A 19,744-nucleotide genomic window follows, 5' to 3' on the forward strand; every position below is an offset into this window, starting at 1 on the left:
TGGCCCCTCCAGGCTCCCAGACCTTTCACGCAAACATTAGGTTAGAATCAAAATGAAAGTATTACTCAGTAGGCCATCTCATCACTCCTCTGCTCTTTCCCCAAGACGCTCTGTGGAATGTTCGATCAAGAGCCCCACTTTCGGCCAGGGAGAGGCTGTCCATAATCTGCAGGAGGCATGATGGCCTCAAAGGGCCCGGGCCCCTGTAAAGGTCACCCTGCACTGTTTTGTGTTTACACATCACAATGCTGGCGGCTACCTTGGCTCAAATTGGCCTCCCCCTCCAGACTCCCCTCAATGGTACCAGTCTGCTAGGAGGAGAAATGACCGTGTTTGAGGCCAAAAAACCCATGGAGTGAATCAACTCAGAGATGTGCTCACCTAGAGACCTAGAATGCAGATGGTACTTCCTAAAATGCCCAGATTAAGAACTAAAGGCAGATGTGATGGTTAATTTTATGTGCCAACTTGGCTAGGCCACAGTAGCTAGTTGATCAAACATTATTCTAGATGTTTCTGTGAAGGTATTTTTTTTATGAGATTAACGTTCAAATCAGTAGACTAAGTAAGAGAGATCACCTTCCATAATTTGGGTGGGCCTCATCCAATCAGTTGAAGGTCTGAATAGTAAAAGACTGAGGTTGCCCCAAAGAAGAAGAAATTCTTCCAGCAGACTGCCTTCGGACTCGAACTGCAATTCTTCCTGGGGTCTCCAGCCTGCTGGCCCACTCTGCAGATTTTGGACTTGTCAAGCTTCCACAACAGATGAGCCAATTCCTTAAAATGAATCTCTCTTGATAGATACATACACAGATACATACATACATAGATAGACACACATATACACACACACACACACACACACACACACACACACCCTATTGGTTCTGTTTCTCTGGAGAAGCCTGACTAATACAGCAGGTCGCAAGACCTGGAGCCCAGGCACAAAAACATTCATTCTCTGTAAGCAAGAACAACGCTGCAGAGAAGTCACCCTAACACTTCAGGAGGAGAAAAAGCCTTTTCGGGAAAATGTTCCCTTAAGAATGGCTGATAACAAAAAGAAAAAAAATAAAATAAAAATGCCAACAACCTAAATACTCAACAATGGGGCCACCTTTAGCAAATCCTGACATATCGATTTGACTGAAGATCAACCAACTGATATTCTTAGTTACGTAGAAACAGAAAATATTTGACAGTGTAAGCTTTGGAGCGCAGCGTCACTAACCTTAATCCCAGCTCTGCCCACCGCTTTGACAAATCTCAACTCTGTATGGAATCCTGTGCTTTCACCCATCAAGTGGGGGTGACGCCCACTGACCTCCCAACAGCTCTAAGTGTTGGGACAAGGTAGATACAGAGCTGGCGTATCACAGCGGATCAATAAGGTAATACTACTAATACAGATGTCCATGCGAATGAGGACGAGAGGAAAAATCAAAAACAAAAACACACATGGTCTCATGAGAAAGACAAAACCTCATATTAAATCAACATGAAAATGAAAGGCTTAGGGCTAGTGACACACTGCGCCCCTCAATCACACCGCGGCGTCTCCACATCTCCGTTTCATACTCTCGCAGGCTGGTTCTGACGTCAGCCGTGATTAGGACGGCACTGCGCACGGTGAAGCCCAGGCGAAGAGGGACCTCGTTTATTGGGCATGAAGAGTACGACCAAGCACAGGGACTATTCCAAGAGCAGCACAGCAGCGGGAGCTCACCTGTGCTGTGTCTCCTGATGCGCCAGCCCCGTGCCAAAGGTCCCACATGCAGTCTCCCACTAACCGGACAAGAACGCGACAAAGCAGGTGCCGTTTTTCCCCCAGGTCTCAGATGAGGCCCGAGCCTCTGGGAGGTGAAGTAACTCATCTAACTGATCCAACCTGAGCCACACAGCTAGTAAACAAGAGCCCGGGTTGTCTTGACTCCAAGATCCAAGCTCCAAGCTCCTCACTATGCTTTTCTGCCTTACGCCTTCACGGGCACCAAGCCCCTTCCATAGGTATAAACCTACTGCGACTCCAGGGTGAAGGCCGCAAGTGCAGGCAAACACTGCTGTCCACACCCCTGGAGATAACAGAAATTCCCAGCCTGCCACCATTCTCTAGAATAACCCTGCCTTTTTCCTGAGCTTCCTGCGCTAGTGGCAAGTTAGAGATGTGAGGAAATCCAAGCAATAAAAATGAAAGACGTGTATATAAAGCAAAAATTTCAAGGCACACATCTTGACAGCAACTTTGACTAAGTACCTTCAAATATACTCCCTTCCCCTTACTTCGCAGGAGAATAGCAAGCTAACACTCCTTCCTCCTAAATCAAGATCCGAAAAATGAATGATGTCCTAAACACACATAAAACTTGCACTGTTATTTCACCCAATACTGCAGAAAGAGGAGTTAATGTACCACCCTTCATGCAGAGCCAAAGTGGAACTTACTTCTCAGGCGACTCTGAGCGGCCCATGCATTTCCTTCCTGACGTGTTCCTGTACACGTCGTCCTCGTTTTCATCCACGTCTTCATCATCAATGCTTTTCACATCAAGCTTCTGGTACCCAAACTCCCCATTCAAAGACACAGAGTCAATTTTCCATGAGTTGCTGCTCTGACTTCCATTGGAATTTGGTCCAAAGGGGCTTTCAAAAGCCGACATGATATTGACTGAGGAGCGATCGGAGTTCTCCTCCGAGCTCTCCCCAGCCCCAGGTATCTTTTTAAAAACATCACCAGGGATCTGCTCGTCTTCCTCATCATCAAAGGAGATGATGTTAGTCACCTTCTTTTTCTTCTTCCGCTCCTTTTTACATTTGGCATCTGGCAAAAGAAAAGATATGGTATAAGAAAAAGTAGGCAACATAAAGGTATGATCGAGCCATCTTGCCTCTAAATTGTGGGGGAAAATCCTCTACTATTCTACTGAAAAATAAATTTAAGATCGAAAAAGAATGTGAATTTAAGTCCTGGGGAAAAAAACCTGTCTACAGGAGACTGAGCAAAATGGATGCGGGCCTGTACTTCCAATTTAAACAAAGATGCCACAGAGCACACATTAAAATGGTTCCTTCTAAGCACTTTGAGTCAAAGGATGAGAGCATCGCTGAAATGGTTTTTCACTGTTTCACTTTGGAAATACTCTCAATAGCTGGTAGATGAGACCAAGAAAGCCAGTTTGGGGATGCGGTCAATTGTTTCACGGCCACGCTTCCTCTCATCACTGCACAACGCTCCTTACAATGGGAGTCTGCTGCTCCTCCCATGGAGGGTGTGTCTATTTCTCCACCCCCTTGAACCTGGGCTGGCTGAGTGCTCTGCTTTTACCAACAGAATGTGGCAGAAATAACTAGGCATGTGCGTTCTGGAGCCTAGGCATCAAGAGGTCTTGTGCCCTCATGAAACACTGCCCTGACTCTACCATGGAAGGAAGCCAGTCTAGCTTATTGGAGCATGTGAGGCCCAGTGGAAGAAGAGTGAGATGCCCCAGCCAAGAGGCAGCACCAACTCCAGATGATGAGTGCGGCCATCTTGGATCTTCCAGCTCTGCCACCAGCTGAATATAGCCCCATGAATGAGCCCATGAAACTAGCAGAAGAATCATCCTGCCAACCCATATAACCATAAAAAAATAATAAACCATGGTTATTTTAAGCCGCTACATTTTGGAGCTGTTTGTTACACAGCAAAGGCTAACAAGCACAAGTCAAGACTGCCTTGGTGATCAGTGCTCGGGTTAGCCAGTCTGTTCACCCATCTTAATCATCAAACTTGAGGGTAAGACACTTCGAGCCAATTCTAAAAAATCCAGTCCATCTAAACCAAGGTGTGACAGGGTGATGCTTCACCAGTGTATCACAACTCCGAGACAACATCAAAGCAGAGCCCCCAAAATGGACGGACAGGATACTCTTTGGGTGTATAAATTCCAGCATCCCTGTTACACAAAGTCCCAAACAGTCCTGTTTGCTATGTCATTCACATGGAGTCTCTGTTCGAGAAGGAGAGGGTAAGACAGATAAAGCCAGCGTGTACCAAAGACTCCATGGGAGTCTGTTTTCACCACTAATAATTCCAAAGGGATGAGCATGATTACCACCTTGTTTAAGGGATTTGAGAATGTTAGGACAAAGCACTTAGACCCAAAATTTCCTAGTTTGTTGTAGCAACATTCTGGATGTCCCTGAAAGCTCAAGGTGTATTGTAAACTTCTCACAAAATTAACTCAACCAATTCTCTTTTGCCTCCCCACAGCCTAGGGTCAAAGCAGACCAACCCCTTCCTCCCCTCGGGCTCTACCTAAATATCACCCCCAACAGTAAACATCCTCCATAGCATCCTATGCTTGGCTTTCATCCCATTTATCAGAAGGATAACTAATTATTTATAGAATTTGTCCTTAAATGTCTACCCCCACCCATCCCAAAGGAGACTGAAGGCTAAATGCTGGCAATCTGTCTTCCTTGGCTCACTGCCCAGCACACAGAATGCAGTAAGTCAACCAAGGAATGGACGCATGAAGGAATAAACAAATGGAGATCAACTTCATCGGGCTTCGTGTGACCATCACACCTTCACTTTTAGTTCACTCTGACTGAGCTGTTGGCCTTTCTACACTCTCATCTTGACATCTCAGTAAGGCTCTCAGGTCCCTTTCGGAGTGAATAAGAGTGAAAAAGGGTAAGAAAAACAGACACAAACGTAAAGTGAAAATGCAGGTGCATCAGATTTCATTCCCCTTGGCACTTTCAGATGACAAGGCGTGTCCACCGCAGCCACAGTCTGCTGCCCTGTCCGCGACCCGCTCTGTTCTACCTCGCATGCGCCTTCTCCTCACCGGCACTGACGTGCTTGGACACGACGGGCAGGGGGTCGGTCTCCTGCTCAGGCTTGATGAGGATGGAGACAGCAGAGGACGCCGTGATCTCCCTGAACAGGCTGCTCACTCCCTGTGTGGATTCCTTCAGCAAGGAGGTCACATTCTGCGTTGACTCCTTTAAGAGATCCGAGACGGTAGGAGCGAACTTACTCTGCCCATTTAAATCCTTGTTGTCGATGTTAATTGCAAAGAGTATGGAGTTCAGACCTGCCCGAAAAAGGGAACAGTCTGGAGCGTCTGCTGTTGAACAGTTACCCTCCAACAGGATAAGCAAGCTGCAGACATTATAGGGCACAAGAGGGAAAACGTTTGATAAAAACCTCCCAAAAACTGGGGTCAGTAGGCACCAGTTATTATAGGAGTTGAGTCTTTCCAAATTCTCTCGCTGTCAGGAAGATAAATGCAAGTGAGAAGTCATGGAGTGGGGGTGGTTAAGTCCTAAATTCTGGGGTCAGACTGCCTGGGTTGAACCCCAGCACTGGCACTTCCTAGCTATGAGACCTTGGTCAAGCCATGTACAACCTCTCTGAGCTTCCGTTACCTTATCTGTAAACTGGGGATGATAGCATCTCTCTCACAGGGTTTTTAAGTATTAAAGACCATGACCCAGCAAAAACACTCAACTCAGTGAGGAACACAAAATGTGCACCAATTTCATTATTATTATTACTTTAGGCAAAAACCTGCACTGGTATCCTATGGCCTACAGAGGAAAGTATGGTCAATCCTGACTTTCTCATCCATGGACTAGACTAACATAACTCTCAATATGTGGGACTTAGTGTCAAGTTTCAGGAAAGAAAAAAAGGAGGCAACAAAGGATTTGGAAGGAAAAAAGCAAGTTGCCCTCTTCTGTTGGGTGGTTCCCATCTTTCGCTCTGAGAGTCAAATGATGAACAATTTAACAACCACCCACTAACATCAATCCAGGGCTTTCGAGTTGGCAGATCACGTAAATGACTCGACCACATTTGATCTCTCACAGCCCTATAAAGGGGACTGCTGAGCTAGCCCTATAAAGGAGACTACAGGGGTATTCCCAGCCCGCAGAGGAGGAAAGTAAAGTAAAGAGGAAAAAGCTCTCAGGATCTAACCCTGGTCACCAGCCAATGAGGGGCGGAGCCAGGCTTCAAGGGCAGGTCTCCTGCCTCCAATTTCCTGGATCTTCACATTACACCTGCAAAGCCATAGCCCAAAACCCTCAACCCCATGCTTTTTCTGCCAGGGTATCAAATTCTAGATAAATGGACTCAATACTCAACTGCCACTAAAGGAAGGACAGTGGAGAGTGATTCATTAAGTGGGTGAGGGGCAGGGAAAATCATAGCATCACTCGGAGTTATAAATTCACCCCCAGCCAGCCTCCTCTGCTCACCAACCTTCACAGGACCCAGCACCCCTGGCCTTGGCCAGGCTTACCAGCTGCCATGGTGGGGAGCATGCTAGACCTTTCTTCATCCATCACAAAAGACCAGTCTTCATAAAAAGTGCTGCAAATTGAAAGAGAAAAGGGAAAAGCTCTGGATAGTGGTTCTCCGCATCCATTCGCCAGACAATTCTGCTATACGGCTCCCTGGAAAATCCATGCCTGGTCATCTCAGAGTGGAGATATGAGGTCTGCTGGGCTGAAGCTTCTGGTTACAAACACAGGATTGCACACATATATCCTATGACTTCCTCTTCGGTCCCCTGAGGTTTTGAGCTTCCCCTGTGCTTGAGAGCACTGAAATAGGCATGAGATGTAAACGCGGCATTTGTGAAGCAGCAATGGAGGACAAGACCCACAGAAGGGTGACTTCCACTCAGGCAATGTCTCCAGGAGACAGAAGGAAATCCAAGCCTGCCCACCAGCCCCCTGACTGGGCTAACATAAGAAGGAACCATTTCAGATAGAAATGACAGCATTCCAGGCCTCCACCAACCAGGGCATTTACATATAAAACCTGCTTGGGCTGTAGCCCCAAAAGCCCTAGTTAGCCCTGGAAAGGGCTGGGAAGCTAAAAAGATCTCACAAATTCTAACAGCAGAAAGGGGTAGGAGCAAGGGGTCAGAGGGGCCTACTTGGTCTGCCCAAGGTCATCCAGCAATAAACAGTACAGCCAGGGTTCAAAAGCAGGTCTCTCAATCCAATTCCTCAGCTCTTGATCCAACCCCCAGCTAAGCAACAACAAGCAAATATGCTCAACCTCCTGACTTCGCCACCAGGTCAGAGAACTCTAAATTAACGGAGTCCAAGCCAAATTTCGCTAAAGCACAGTCAGTGATGAGCGACCTGCAGGTCAGCAAGAGCCTGGACACATCAGCTGCTGAAGTGACTGCAAACAACTAACAGAAAGAGAAAAGACATGCATCATTTTCAGTAAACTTACCCAGCAGGAGTCGGTGGAAGCAGAAACCACATGGGCAAGCTGGCATTGCAACAGCACCCTCTGATTCCCAAAATTGTGATTCTTTAAAAATCTGGCCCAGTTCTCATGCATGTGAAAGAATTTGTTTTTCCCACATCGAGTTAGATAAGTAGTAGTTCAGGTAAGTCCAACTGTGATTGTTAACAGCTGGATTCACTTCGACTGCTCGCTGTTAAAGTCACCCTTGATATTGGGCGTGCAACGCTGAACTACTTGCAAATGATCTGCCAGAGAGAGCTTCACGAAAAGGCCTTGTGAGAAGCGCAAGCTTGTTCTCCTTAGCTAAAGCTCGTCAATGCTTGGGAGGTGCATGCATACCTTTGCAGCCCCCCACTCAGATCCTAAACAGAAGCCCACATTGAAATGCCACCAAGAGAAGAGCAGGCTTTGTCCTAAGACAGCAGCTCTCTCCACACTCCAAGCCTTAATAAGAAGCATCTACTGAGTGCTTGCTACATGCAGGAGCCACGCTGAGCCCTTTACAGGCATTCTCATGTATTCTCTGACCAACTGTGCCCACAGCACAGCTGAACAATCTGGGACTGTAAGAACCCAGTTGTCCCAGATGGAGGGACCGGGATGCGAATCCAGGCAGCCTGAATCCAGACGCCGTGAGTTTAGCCGCTCGCCGCACCCCCTCCCACACCCGCTCGCGGTACCTGAGCCGGCTGCGGTCGGCCAGGAGCATGTGCAGGTAGCGCTCCAAGGAGTGCTCGTTGAGGGCGCAGCGCAGCCAGGCGCGGCCGCGGCCCACGTCGGAGGCGATGTGGCGCAGGGAGCAGAAGCGCTGCAGCTCGTGCTTGTTGAGGACCTCCTTCACGTAGAACCAGAACACGGGCTCTGCGGAGAGAGCGCACGCGCCTCGCAACTCGGCCGGGACGCTCGTCATGTTTAGAGGAACGCCCCCTGGGCATTATGTGAGGAGCGTAAAACGGTTACTTCCTTAGCACAGAAAAGGAAAACACAGGAGAGCAGTATACCAAAAATAAAGATGACCCCCAAATCTACCATCCAGAAAGGATGACCACTCCAAACATTTTCAAGGACTTTCTTCCAGTCTTTTTTCCTATACTTTTCTTTTTACACAAAATTGACATCTGTGATAGGCTGAATTATGACCCCCAAAGATAACCATATCCTAATCATACGGCAAAAGGGACTGTGCAGATGTGATTAAGTCAAGGGTCATGAGATGGGGAGATTATCCTGGGTAGTCTCGGTGGGCCCAAAGAGGGCAATCTGACGCAGAGGAGGAGAAGGCGACGTGACCAGGGAAGCAGAAACCGAGACTGGAGTGATGTGGCACAGCCACGGAATGCTAGAAGCCACCAGAAGCTGGAAGAGGCAAGGAAGAGGTCCTGCCCGGGAGCCTCCAGAAGGAATCAGCCCGCCATCATCTTGACTTAAGTCCAGTGAAACTGACTTTGGACCTCTGCCCTTCATAACTGTAAGAAAGTAAATTTGTGTTATTTTAAGACACCAAGTTGGTGGTAATTTGTTACAGCAGCTATAAGAAACTAACATGACATCATATTGTATATGATACGTGATATATGTATACACATAGATATGTATATACATATACACAATATAATATACACACATAACATATATATATAAAATATTGTATCCTGGTTTGTTTCTTTTCTCGTCTAGATCATGAAAATTTTCCTATAACATTTAAAGATCTTTGGAAAACACGACTTTTGATGGCTTCCCAGTTAAACATAATTTAACTATTTCTCTACTGCTGGAAACATGATATATTGGCAATTTTCCCTATATACAGTAAGGAACATCCTTGTACGTAATTGTCCTCATTTCCAGTTCCTCAGGAGAGATCTCCATATGCTGAATTACTAGGTCTGAGAAGAGGAACAGATTTAAGATTTTAAGGGAAAGCTAAGAAAGAGTGTTTTTATCCATACAATAGTCAACGTATCTCCTCACATCCCACCTTTCTTATCCACACACACCTAGAACTTTCATAGTTATAATTTCAGTGCATACCTAATTTTGTGATCAATTTCTTCACTTAACATTGGCACATCAAAACTTCTTCACGCTGCCAACCACGTACCAGCCATTGCATTGAACACTTTACATCTGACCGCAGTCTGCTCAACGACCACGGCCACCTCCATGTCAAGACAAGGTCCGAGGCCTGGACGAGTGGCATAACTCACCCAGTGATACACAGTTAGCACGCGGTACAGCAGAAGGGGATCTTGAAAATTTCTAACTGCAAACCACTAAACCACACTGCCTTGAGAAGTGAGGGCGGGCTCTACCTTCTTCAAAATGATCATGCTCACGACTGCTTCAGATCCCAAGAGAGAAAATGCTGAGTCTCCGCTGCCAGACGGGGATTCTACTCCAGGAGCTAAACAGGCTCACAGGCCCCTCTGAGAATGTGACAAGATCTTCAAACCTTCCCTTCCAGAGGATGCACATATACCCACCTCCGTAAAACGGACACCAGGTTAATAAGCTCACTCAAATATTTCTGTTCAGCTCAACCAGCATCGACTGCATTCTTACTGGAAGCCATGAACTGGGCAAGGCCATGGGATACCAGGTAGAGACAGGAAGGGCTCACCCCCACCGAGCTTCCAGTCCAGTGGGCAGTGAAGGGATCACTCAACAGAATGACCCTGGGCAGGTCACTCAGCCGTGCTAAGCTTCACATCCCCCTCCCTTAAAATAATCCCCAAAGTGCAGAATCACCCAGGGTTATTGGGGTAACTGCAGAAAACGGAGGAAAAGTGCTGAGCATGACGCCCAGCCCATGATGGCCAACCAGTTTGCTTAATAATTACCTTCTCATATGAGAGCATTTGTTATTTCCTCTTTTCCTTTTTCTGTTAACAGCATTTAAATGTATATGTACGTATGAGTGTGTGTACGTATTTGTGGATCAAGCTGACCTCTGGGATCATTTCAAATAAATGTCTCAAGAATGACTGGAAAAACCAGCAACAGGGCAGTTTACTCAGGAATACCTTCCGTCTCAATCCCTAAATGCCAGACTAATCCCCTTCCAAAACTCATTAGGTCAGCCCAAACCACACGAGTGCACAACAGCCTTCTTTCCACTCGCAGCCTCGCTCAGAAACCAGAACGGAGAATTTGGTGAGAGTGATACCCTGGGCCAGCAGGCCGGCCAATAACTTGTTTTGAAACACACCAGACAACCATCTGTACATCCATCACAGTTCAAATCAAGCGACCCTCAGCTGCATCCTTTCTTGGAAGCTGCAGTCACCTCCCTCTGACCTTGAATACACGTGAAACACCTTAAGGCGTGTTTTCACCTTTCAATTTCACAAATTGCTTACTGCTACAGAATCCTTCCAAAGCTTGCCAGAGCGATGCTGAGGATGATAAGAATTATCCCAGTAGGGCTCTGCTTCCACTGCCAGAATTAATGTGGTCTATTTAAAGTGCAGCTCACCTGCCACTTAACGCTTGCAGTGTCCATAATTTAATTTGGGAATATACACCAATCTCTTATTGCTTTGAAACGAGGGGCTAATTCCAAAAGTGGGCAAGGGCTTCTGGTTCTCCAAATTCCTGAAAGCCATCTGCCAACAAGAACAGGAGCCAGGAGGAGGGTGTTGGGGGAGCTACCTGGGCGCCTTGTTAATGAGGATGACTAACAGCACAGGGCCTGTGGCTAAATTTCCAACAGGCTTCAACTTTAATCGGTGCCAAGAATTCATACTTTGGAGGCCAAGGAGAATCCAAACCTTGGCTCGAATTCTGGTTCAGACATTGTGTGACCTTGGGCAACTTATCTCGTCCTTCGTTTTCTTCATCTGTAAAATGGGGCTAACAGTACCAGCCTTTAAGCTTTGCTATGAAGGAAAAAAATGAGAAAATAAAGCACACATGTGAAGTGCTTGGTGCCCAGGCACGAAGGCAAGCAAACAACATCCCTTCCCCTTTTTTCTAGTCGCAGCGCCCCTCTTTCCTAGGGGAACAACCATGTTCCATTTGGTTCCCTGTGAAGTTGCCTTCAGCACTGCCGACCTCTCCCTCCCACGGGCTGGGCAGGTAACCCAGGCTGGGCAATCACCTGGTGACAGCAGGGCATGTGCCTCGACTCGCCTCACACACCCCACCCTCATGCTGGCACTGTTTGATATTTTGTGAATCACGAATTGTTTTCCACACATACTTTGATTTTTTTTAATTATCTCGACTGCCGAGGGGGTTTTTCGGCACCCCCTTAAATTCTGTGGCTGAAGTGAGTGCTCACTGGCTCAGCCTAGTCCCAGCCCTGGACCACAGGTCCCACCCCACAACTTCTACCTGAACCTCTAGAAGACAGGCCTTGTCTCCTTCGAGGACTGAAGTCAGCAAACAACAGCCCGAGGGCCAAATTCAGCCACCACCTGTTTTTGTAAGTAAAGTTTTATTGGAACACAGACATGCCCATTGTCTATGTGTCTGGGACTGCTTTCCTGCTACAGCAACAACAGAGCTGTGACCTATGGGCCACAAAGCCTAAAATACTTACTCTCTGATCCCTGAAGGAAGAAATTTGCTGACCATTGTTCTAGAAGTAGGAGTTCTAATAATCGTGCAAATCTAGAACCACGTGGGGCCATTTTTCCCCCCTATCATGCAGAGCGAGCCCACCTGGGAAAGACGCCAGCCCTGAGAGAAGCAGGGCTGAGAAAGAGACAGATGTGGGGGATACTGAGCCCCTGAATCCAGCTCCACCCTCAGATTTCTTAGTTCCTTGTGTCAATAACTGCCCTTTTTCACTTACATCTGTCTAAGCAGCTTGCTTCACTTGCAACAAGAAGAAGCCTAACACAGTGAGATAAGGTATGTTCTTCAGTCATGTGACAATCATTTACAGAGGCCTGACAACACGCCAGGCACTGAGCAATGCCTGCGTGCATTAAAGGGGCGAATGCATCACTCAAAAATAAACAAAAAAAACATTGCTTAACAAGAAACAAAAAACCCAACCACAAGAAGCTAGGCTCCTTGTAAACAAAGAAAGACTTCTTTTTCTCTCATAACTAGTCCTAGAGGTAGACAGCTGGTTCAAAGGCTCTGTCACAGGCAGATCTCCAATCTCTTGACCTTCACCTCACTGTCTCGGGATTGTCACCACCTGGGAATCACATCCACAAGCAGAGCAGGAAGAAAGAGAACAAGATAAAGCCAGTTCTATCACTCCTTTTTTCAGGCAATGATAAGTAATCCCAGAAAACCGCAAGGGAGTGGAGAACAGGATGTCAAGACTGGCTTAATCACTCATGATCCGTTACCTAGAGAAGGCTATCCCACAACCCCAAGCACAAGCAGGGTTCTATCAACCAAAGAAGAAAAGACAAATGGGTTTTAAGTAGGAAACAGAATCAGCCGTACGTGGTATCAAGCGTTCCAGGAACAAAAGGCAGACCAAGTGTTCCCATACTCCAGCCTGAGCCCTGGGCAGGCACAGGGGCTCCGAGATCCCAGTCACATCCCAGTGTGGATGAGCCCAACGACAAGACACAGGGGACTGGCAAAGCCGAGTTTCCAATAAGGGGCTGTAGCTTTGTCACTCGGCCATTTTCCAACCGGCCACAAAACTGCCGCCTGGAATTAGAACCCAGTGACTGCGGTTTAAACATGTACTAAGTATGTAAACTTGATACTTTTTGCTTTTCTTAAATTGCGGTAAAATATACATAATAGAATTCACCATTTTAACCATTTTTAAGTGTATAATTCAGTGGCATTAAGTACATTCACAATGTTGTGCGACTATCACCACTATCCATTTCCAGAATTTTCTCATCTTCCCAAATAGAAACTCCATAGCCATTAAACAATAACTCTCCCATTTTCCCCTCCCCTCAGCCCTTGGTAACCTCTATTCTACTGTCTGTCTTCTGTCTCTGTGAATTTGACTATTCTAGATACTGTATATAAGTGGAATAATATAATATGTGTCCCTTTGTGTCTGACTACTTTCACTTAGCATAAGGTTTTCGAGGTTCATCTGTGTTAGAGTATGCATCAGTACTTCATTTCTTTTTAGGGTTTAATAATACTCCATTCTATGTACACACCACATTTTGTGTATCCATTCATCTGATGATGGACATTTAGGTTGCTTCCACCTTTTGGCTCTTGTGAATAATGCTGCTATGAACATGGATGTACAAGCACCTGTTTGAGTGCCCGCTTTCAATTCTTTTAGGTATCTATCTAGAAGTGGAAGTGCTGTATCACATGGTAATTCTGTTTAACTGTTTGAGAAACCAGCAAACTATTTTCCACAGCAGCTGCACCATTTTGCATTGATACTTTCTGAGTTAGAATTGCCTTTATTTCACTGCAACTGAAATTAACTCTGCTATTAAATTCCATTTTAGTTAGTTCTTAAACTCCTTTGCAGTTAGAAAAAACTTAAACTTGGCAATTAATGGTAACTTAGCCACTTTTTTTTTTAATTGTGGTAAAATTCACTTAACATAAAATTCACCATCTTAACCATTTGAAAGCACATAATTCAAAATTTGATACATTTTTAAAGAATGGATAAAGGCACAATAATCTGAGATACTAGATTACTTTTGAAGATTTCAATAGGTTTAAATTTAAAAACTAAACATTCCTACTGACTCCACAGACCAAACAGAAATTATCTTGATGGGGTGGAGGGAGATCACAAAAATAAAGCCAGAAAAGGCAGCTCAGTTTGCTGCTTCCCTAGCTCCTCCACCCCTCTCTGCTTCACCTTGTCCCACTGTCCCTGCCCCTCCCCTGCTCCAGCCACCTGGTCCCCAGGGCCTACTCAGCCATGCAAACAGAAACCACACCAGGGAGTCCACCGAAGGAATTTAATACAGGACATCTGTGACCAAGATTCTGGAAGAATCTCTAACAAGCTGAATAGGAGATAATGAAGCAACCTAGAGATTACCGATGTCAGAAAACCAACCCATCCCTAGAACCAGAGGAACAAAAGGAAGAGGTGGTGTTACCAGGGCTGCCGGGCAACAGCTGGGCTGTGGCAGATGCACCAAGGAGCAATGTGGGATGAGGAGACAAAGGCCTAACCAGCAGACCACATGGGACCTCCGTGGACCACTGCTGCTGCTGGAAACACCATGGAAAGCAGGGCTGAGAGGAAGAAATACTCTAGCTGCCTTCTTCCTCCACCTTCCCAACTCATCACCACCTCCCATGGCCAAACCAAGCGGGAAGAGGATGGGCAAAGGAGCCTGGGAAATAGAGTTTTCACGGGAAGGGCAGAGAATAACTTGGAGAGCAAAAAGGCAAGTGACTGGTACACACTTTGAAACTTGCTGAACCAGCTGGAATTCCTCCCCCAGTATCTAAGCTAATTCCCTCATTTCTTTAGGTCCCTATTCAACTGTCCCCGTAAAGAGGCTGTCTGACCCCTCTACACAGAAGAGTCAAACCTCTACCCAGGGCAGACTGCTAGCTGCTCCTCAAAATCGATTCCTCTCTTCTTCCTGAACCCCCACACACTATACTTCCCAGCCTGCTCTGCAGTGGCCAAGGGACTCACAGCTTCCTACTCCCGGACACCTTTCACCGCCTGATTCACTCATTTCTGTCACCTGTCTGGCCCCTGAGCATCTGAGTCCCGAGCTTGAACACCTCTGCATAGCACCCTTGGCATTCACCCACATTATACAAGACTCTACAGCGCCTCCTTTACTGAAAAGTGGGGACCTTCTCTAGCACCAAAGAAACAGGGACTTCTAAAGCTTGGATCTTGTTTCCTTTTAGGGGTGCACCCCACCCTCTGCTGAAGAGCCATTTTCATGTTAACAGGAGCAAAGCAAAGGACCCATGGAACCAACAGGCCAATAATAATGGACTAAAAACTGACAACTCTGAGGCCAAATCTGAGTCTTAATTTACAAGACATCAGGATCAAATGCCTTTGAAACAGCAGGGGTCACCTTTGGCCAAGAGGCACTGGTCCAGCTATACCAGATCTTAACATGCTGGGACAGTTTCGTGCCCCTTAGTAAACAGCTATTGGCCTAAGCCCTCAGCCACCTCAGCTGTCAAGGACCCTCCCAGGACCCTACGGACATCCCAATAATCTAAAGACTCACAAGTTAACACCTCGTAGGAGACGGCACTCCAGCTCCGGCTCCCTCCCTGAGGGCAGCAGTTCCCTACCAGCTGTTAAGCATTTTTATCACCACCCCTGGACAGAGCTCAGTAATTTCTTTACACCTTCCGCAGCCATCCTTCCAAGGTCTCTTTCACCACAAGTAGCTGATTTCAAGCTCGTGAATACGAGAGACACACACAAAGAGGGAACCGAAAACATTGCAGGGATGAGAGGGTAGGGGAGCGGACTTCCCCTCACAATCAAAAGGCCCAGGCTTCTCCTGGCACATGCAGCTTCCTCCAAAATTAATTTTCTGCAGAAATGAAATTGTGACCCAAGGTGACCCAGTGAAGCAAAATACAAATCCTGCTTTGAGTTAAATGCAATCAACCATTTTCAAAAATCCCCACTGAGGACCAGGGAAGTTGGCTTCTCTAATTTTACAGTTGGGGGTATACTCATACCATCTGCTCTCAACTGACTGTGAAGATGTACAGACAGCAGAGGGTGGGTTTCACTTCCCAGGAGAATGGACGGCATGTCCTCAAGTCTGAGTCCTCAAGTCATTCTTCTGAATGTAGTTTTTTGGTGGCCAGGCATCTGGCAATACACTGGAGCTACAAGGATGACCAAGGATGGACCCAGTCCTTGACCATCGAGAGAGACAGTCAAGAAAACAGGCAGCGCCATATATAAGCTTGATGAGAGAAGGACTCAGGACTACAGGAGGGGCTCCTGCAGGAGGGGCACAGGCCAGCTGAACTGAGTGGGGCGCTCAGGAACGACTTTTTGAGAGAAACCTAAAACTTCAAGAAAGAATAGATCAAAACCACACAATGAGATACCACTTCACACCCATTTGAATGGCTATTATCAAAAACACACACAAAAAAGCAAGTGTTGGTGAGGATGTGGAGAAATTGGAATTCTTGTGCATTGCTGGTGGGAATGTACAAGGGAGCAGCCAGTATGGAAAACAGTATGGTGCATCTTCAAAAACTTAAACAATCACCATATGATCCAACAATTCCACTTCTGGATACACACCCAAAAGAACTGAAAGCAGGAACTTGAACAGTTCTTTGTACGTCCACATTCGTGACAGCACTATTCATAATAGTCAATAAGAGGAAGCAACCCGGAGTTCCATAAACAGATGAGTGGATAAACAAAGTGTGGTACACATATACAATGAAATACTATTCAGCCTTAAAAAGGAAGGAAATTCTGACACACGCTACACATGCACGAACCTAGAAGACATTATGATAATGAAATAAGTTAGACAGAAAAGGATAAATATTGTATGATTCAACTTATACGAAGTACCTAAAGTAGTCAAATTCATAGAGACAGAAAGTAGAATGGTGCCAGGGGGTTGGTGGGAAGCAGAAATGGGGGGGTTATTGTTTAATGAGGATAGAATTGCAATATGTGAAGGTGAAAAGGTTCTGGAGATGGATGGTGTGATGGTTGTACAATGTGAATGTAGTTAATGCTTCACAACAGTACACTTTAAAGTGGTTAAAATTATCATTTTTATGTTACGAATATTTTACCACAATTCTAAAAAGAGAGAGAAAATAGAAGTTTGAGCAGTTGACATTTCAGTGACGGTCGGGGAGGAAAGCAGACAATGGAAGAGAAAGAACAAAGAATACTTCCAGACTTGAAGAGTTGGGTAGAAACCAGCAATGCTGTTCAAAATTTATGATTTAGCCATCTAAACTGGTCAGAGGCACTGAGCAATGAAAACACAGTGGCACTGAAGACCCCAGAGAGTCTAGCATCAGCGCTGTGGTTGCTGAATTGTGGGGAGGTCCCAGGGGTCCCCAGGCAGGGGCTGTGGCAGCAGGGGCACTTGTGGGGCTCAGGTCGTGGGTTTTTTATCAGCTGGATAGAAGTGGTGCAACGTCTTACCTGTTGGCTGCATATGAGCCCTGAGTGTGTGGTATTCTTTAGAGGAAGGGCAGAGACAGACAAAGCTGGAAGGAGACAGATCTTGGAAGCCATGTCAAGGAGTGTGCCCTCTGTCCCAACTCAGAGGACCATGAGAGAGCTTTAAGTAGGGGGTGCAGGTGGGGAGCAGGTTGGTCATTTAAGACCCCTCTGGCTGTAATGTGCAGAGTGGATTAGAGCTGATCAAGACTGGAGGCAGAAAGACATAATTGGGGAGAGAGAAGAAAATTCATTAAGGATGGAGGAAAGGTGAGTGGATTAGGGGACCATGTGAGAAACAGAAAACACAGGGCTTTGGGAAGGACTGGTTTAGGGGCAGAGGGGAAGGAGGAGGAGGAGGCTGGGAGGAAGCCTGAGTGCTCTCCAGGAGGCCTGGGTGAAGGGCGGAGCCATTCACTAAGCAAGAACACAGGAGCAAACGTGGGGAAGGGGCTGAGGACTCAATCTCGGAGACTTTGACAAGCCTGTGGTACACCCAAATAGAGACACTGAGAAAGACAGAGCTCAAGGGAGTGGTCGGCTGGAGGTACAACAGAGAAACCAACGCACAGACAGCAATTTCCACCAAGGTCTTCAGACAGCGTGTGCAGAAACAGTCAACAACAGAATCTGAGGAGGCATAACATCTAACACTTGAGGGTGCAGAAGTGATATGCCAAGACGGATGAGCCAAGAAGTAGAAAGTATGCCAGGAGGTTGTGGCCTTGCAGAAGAGAGGGGAAGACAGTTTCATGGGCAGAGAGTCCTTGGTGCCAAAGGCTGCTGAACAGATAAGGAAGACTAAACTTAAATTTTACAGGACAGGCAGCTCAATAACAGCAAGTGTGTCTCTGGTATGAAGCAAGCCAATCACCTTGTACTAGACTGCCAACACATAACCTAATGATGATATACTGATGATTAACAAGAACGTCAAATTCCAAGGTTATGCCACGAAATGCCACTGCTATCGTCTCAATGTGTCCCCCCAGAATTCACTTGTTGAAATCCTAACCCCCAAAGATGATGGTATTAGGAAGTGGGGCCTTGGGAGGACCTGTTGGTCATGACGTAGAGCCCTCCTGAATGAGAATAGTGTCCTATTTACAAATGAGGCTCCAGAGGGATCCCTTGCTCTCTCCACCATGTGAGGACGCAGCAAGGAGGCACCAGCTGTGAACCAGGAACAGGGCCCTACCCAACCGTGCTGGCACCTTGATCTTGCACTTTCCAGCCTCGAGAACCATGAGAAATAAATGTCTGTGGTTTATAAGCCACTCAGTCGGTGGTATTTTGTTATAGCAGCCCAAATGGACCAGGACAGCCACTAACTGCAGTGGTGTCTTCAAATTTCTCCAGTAGAATGGAAAATAATTCATTTTTCCACAATGCCTTCTGCATTGGCTACTTGGGCTTCCAATGGCTGCAAAATCTACTAATTCCTAGACAATGCAGAGCTCTCAGTCACTTGATTTTTATTTAATTTAAAAATTAATTTTTGCTCTTTTCCTCAAAAATTAATCACTTCCTTTGTAGCCCTCTGGAGTGGTCCTGGTATAAGGTACCTCAGGAATCCTGATATACACTACTATGCACATTGAATAAGGCCCTTCCTTCCAGCCAATATGTATTTGTTGAACCTATTTTTATTGAAGAACTTACATATTTCCAGACACTGTGCTAGGCACTGGGAAGTCAAGAGGAAGGAAAACAGACATGGTGCCCTGCCCTCCCAAAGCTTGCCATCTAGTGGATTATACAGACAACAGACACCCGAATATGGTGTGACAATAAGGCAAAGTGGAATCCCCTGTCCTTTGTTCTCTAAGGCAGCAGTTGGCAAACTTTATCTGTAAAGCGCCAAGTAGTAAACACTTTAGACCTTACAGGCCAGATGGTCTCAGTCCCAACTCTGCCTAAAAGCAGCCATAGACAGTAGATAGATGGATACATGTGGCGGCGTTCCAATAAGACTTTATTTAAAAAATAGGTGGTGGGACATAGTTTGCTGACCTCTGCTCTGAGTGATCATAGCTTACATAATAATGGCTGCTTAACTTACTCATGATCAAATTGGGGGGATCACGATCTTTCAGAGAGCCCTCTTTCTGGAAACAATAGGCCATTATGAATAAAATCAAAAGCTTCAGAATCACAATCATGCAGACCTGAGAAGAAATCCCAGCTCTGCCGCTTAGCTCTGGAACAGTAAGCAAAGTATTATATTTCTCTGGGCCTTATTTTCTTCATCTGTAAAATGGGGATGCTCTCGTTCACTATGCATCACCACCTCAGGAATGAAATGGGATAATGATCATGAAGGGTCTAAGAAACCCCCTGGGTCACAGCAGCTGCACGATACGAGTCACTAGCAACAAATAAAGCCAGGCCTGTGGTCAGCCAATTAAACAGAAAGA

General features: G+C 46.2%; 1 protein-coding gene across 9 annotated transcripts in view; it reads right to left on the reverse strand.

Annotated features, from left to right (window-relative positions):
• Positions 1 to 19,744, reverse strand: part of SNX29 (sorting nexin 29) — a 590,085-nt gene that overhangs the window by 522,478 nt on the left and 47,863 nt on the right. For 7 of the 9 annotated variants that reach the window (XM_070568519.1, XM_070568518.1, XM_070568517.1 and 4 more), the window contains 4 exons: positions 7,942 to 8,122; positions 6,294 to 6,364; positions 4,833 to 5,081; positions 2,443 to 2,818 (listed from right to left, as the gene is read on the reverse strand). In XM_070568519.1, coding sequence (XP_070424620.1) covers positions 2,443 to 2,818; positions 4,833 to 5,081; positions 6,294 to 6,364; positions 7,942 to 8,122 — 877 coding nt within the window. Of the gene's footprint in view, positions 1 to 2,442; positions 2,819 to 4,832; positions 5,082 to 6,293; positions 6,365 to 7,941; positions 8,728 to 19,744 lie in introns of all 9 variants that reach the window. The other 2 variants (XM_070568520.1, XM_070568526.1) reach the window with 2 other exon arrangements.

The sequence above is a fragment of the Equus przewalskii genome, chromosome 12 (assembly GCF_037783145.1).
Source record: "Equus przewalskii isolate Varuska chromosome 12, EquPr2, whole genome shotgun sequence".
Lineage (NCBI taxonomy): Eukaryota > Metazoa > Chordata > Mammalia > Perissodactyla > Equidae > Equus > Equus przewalskii.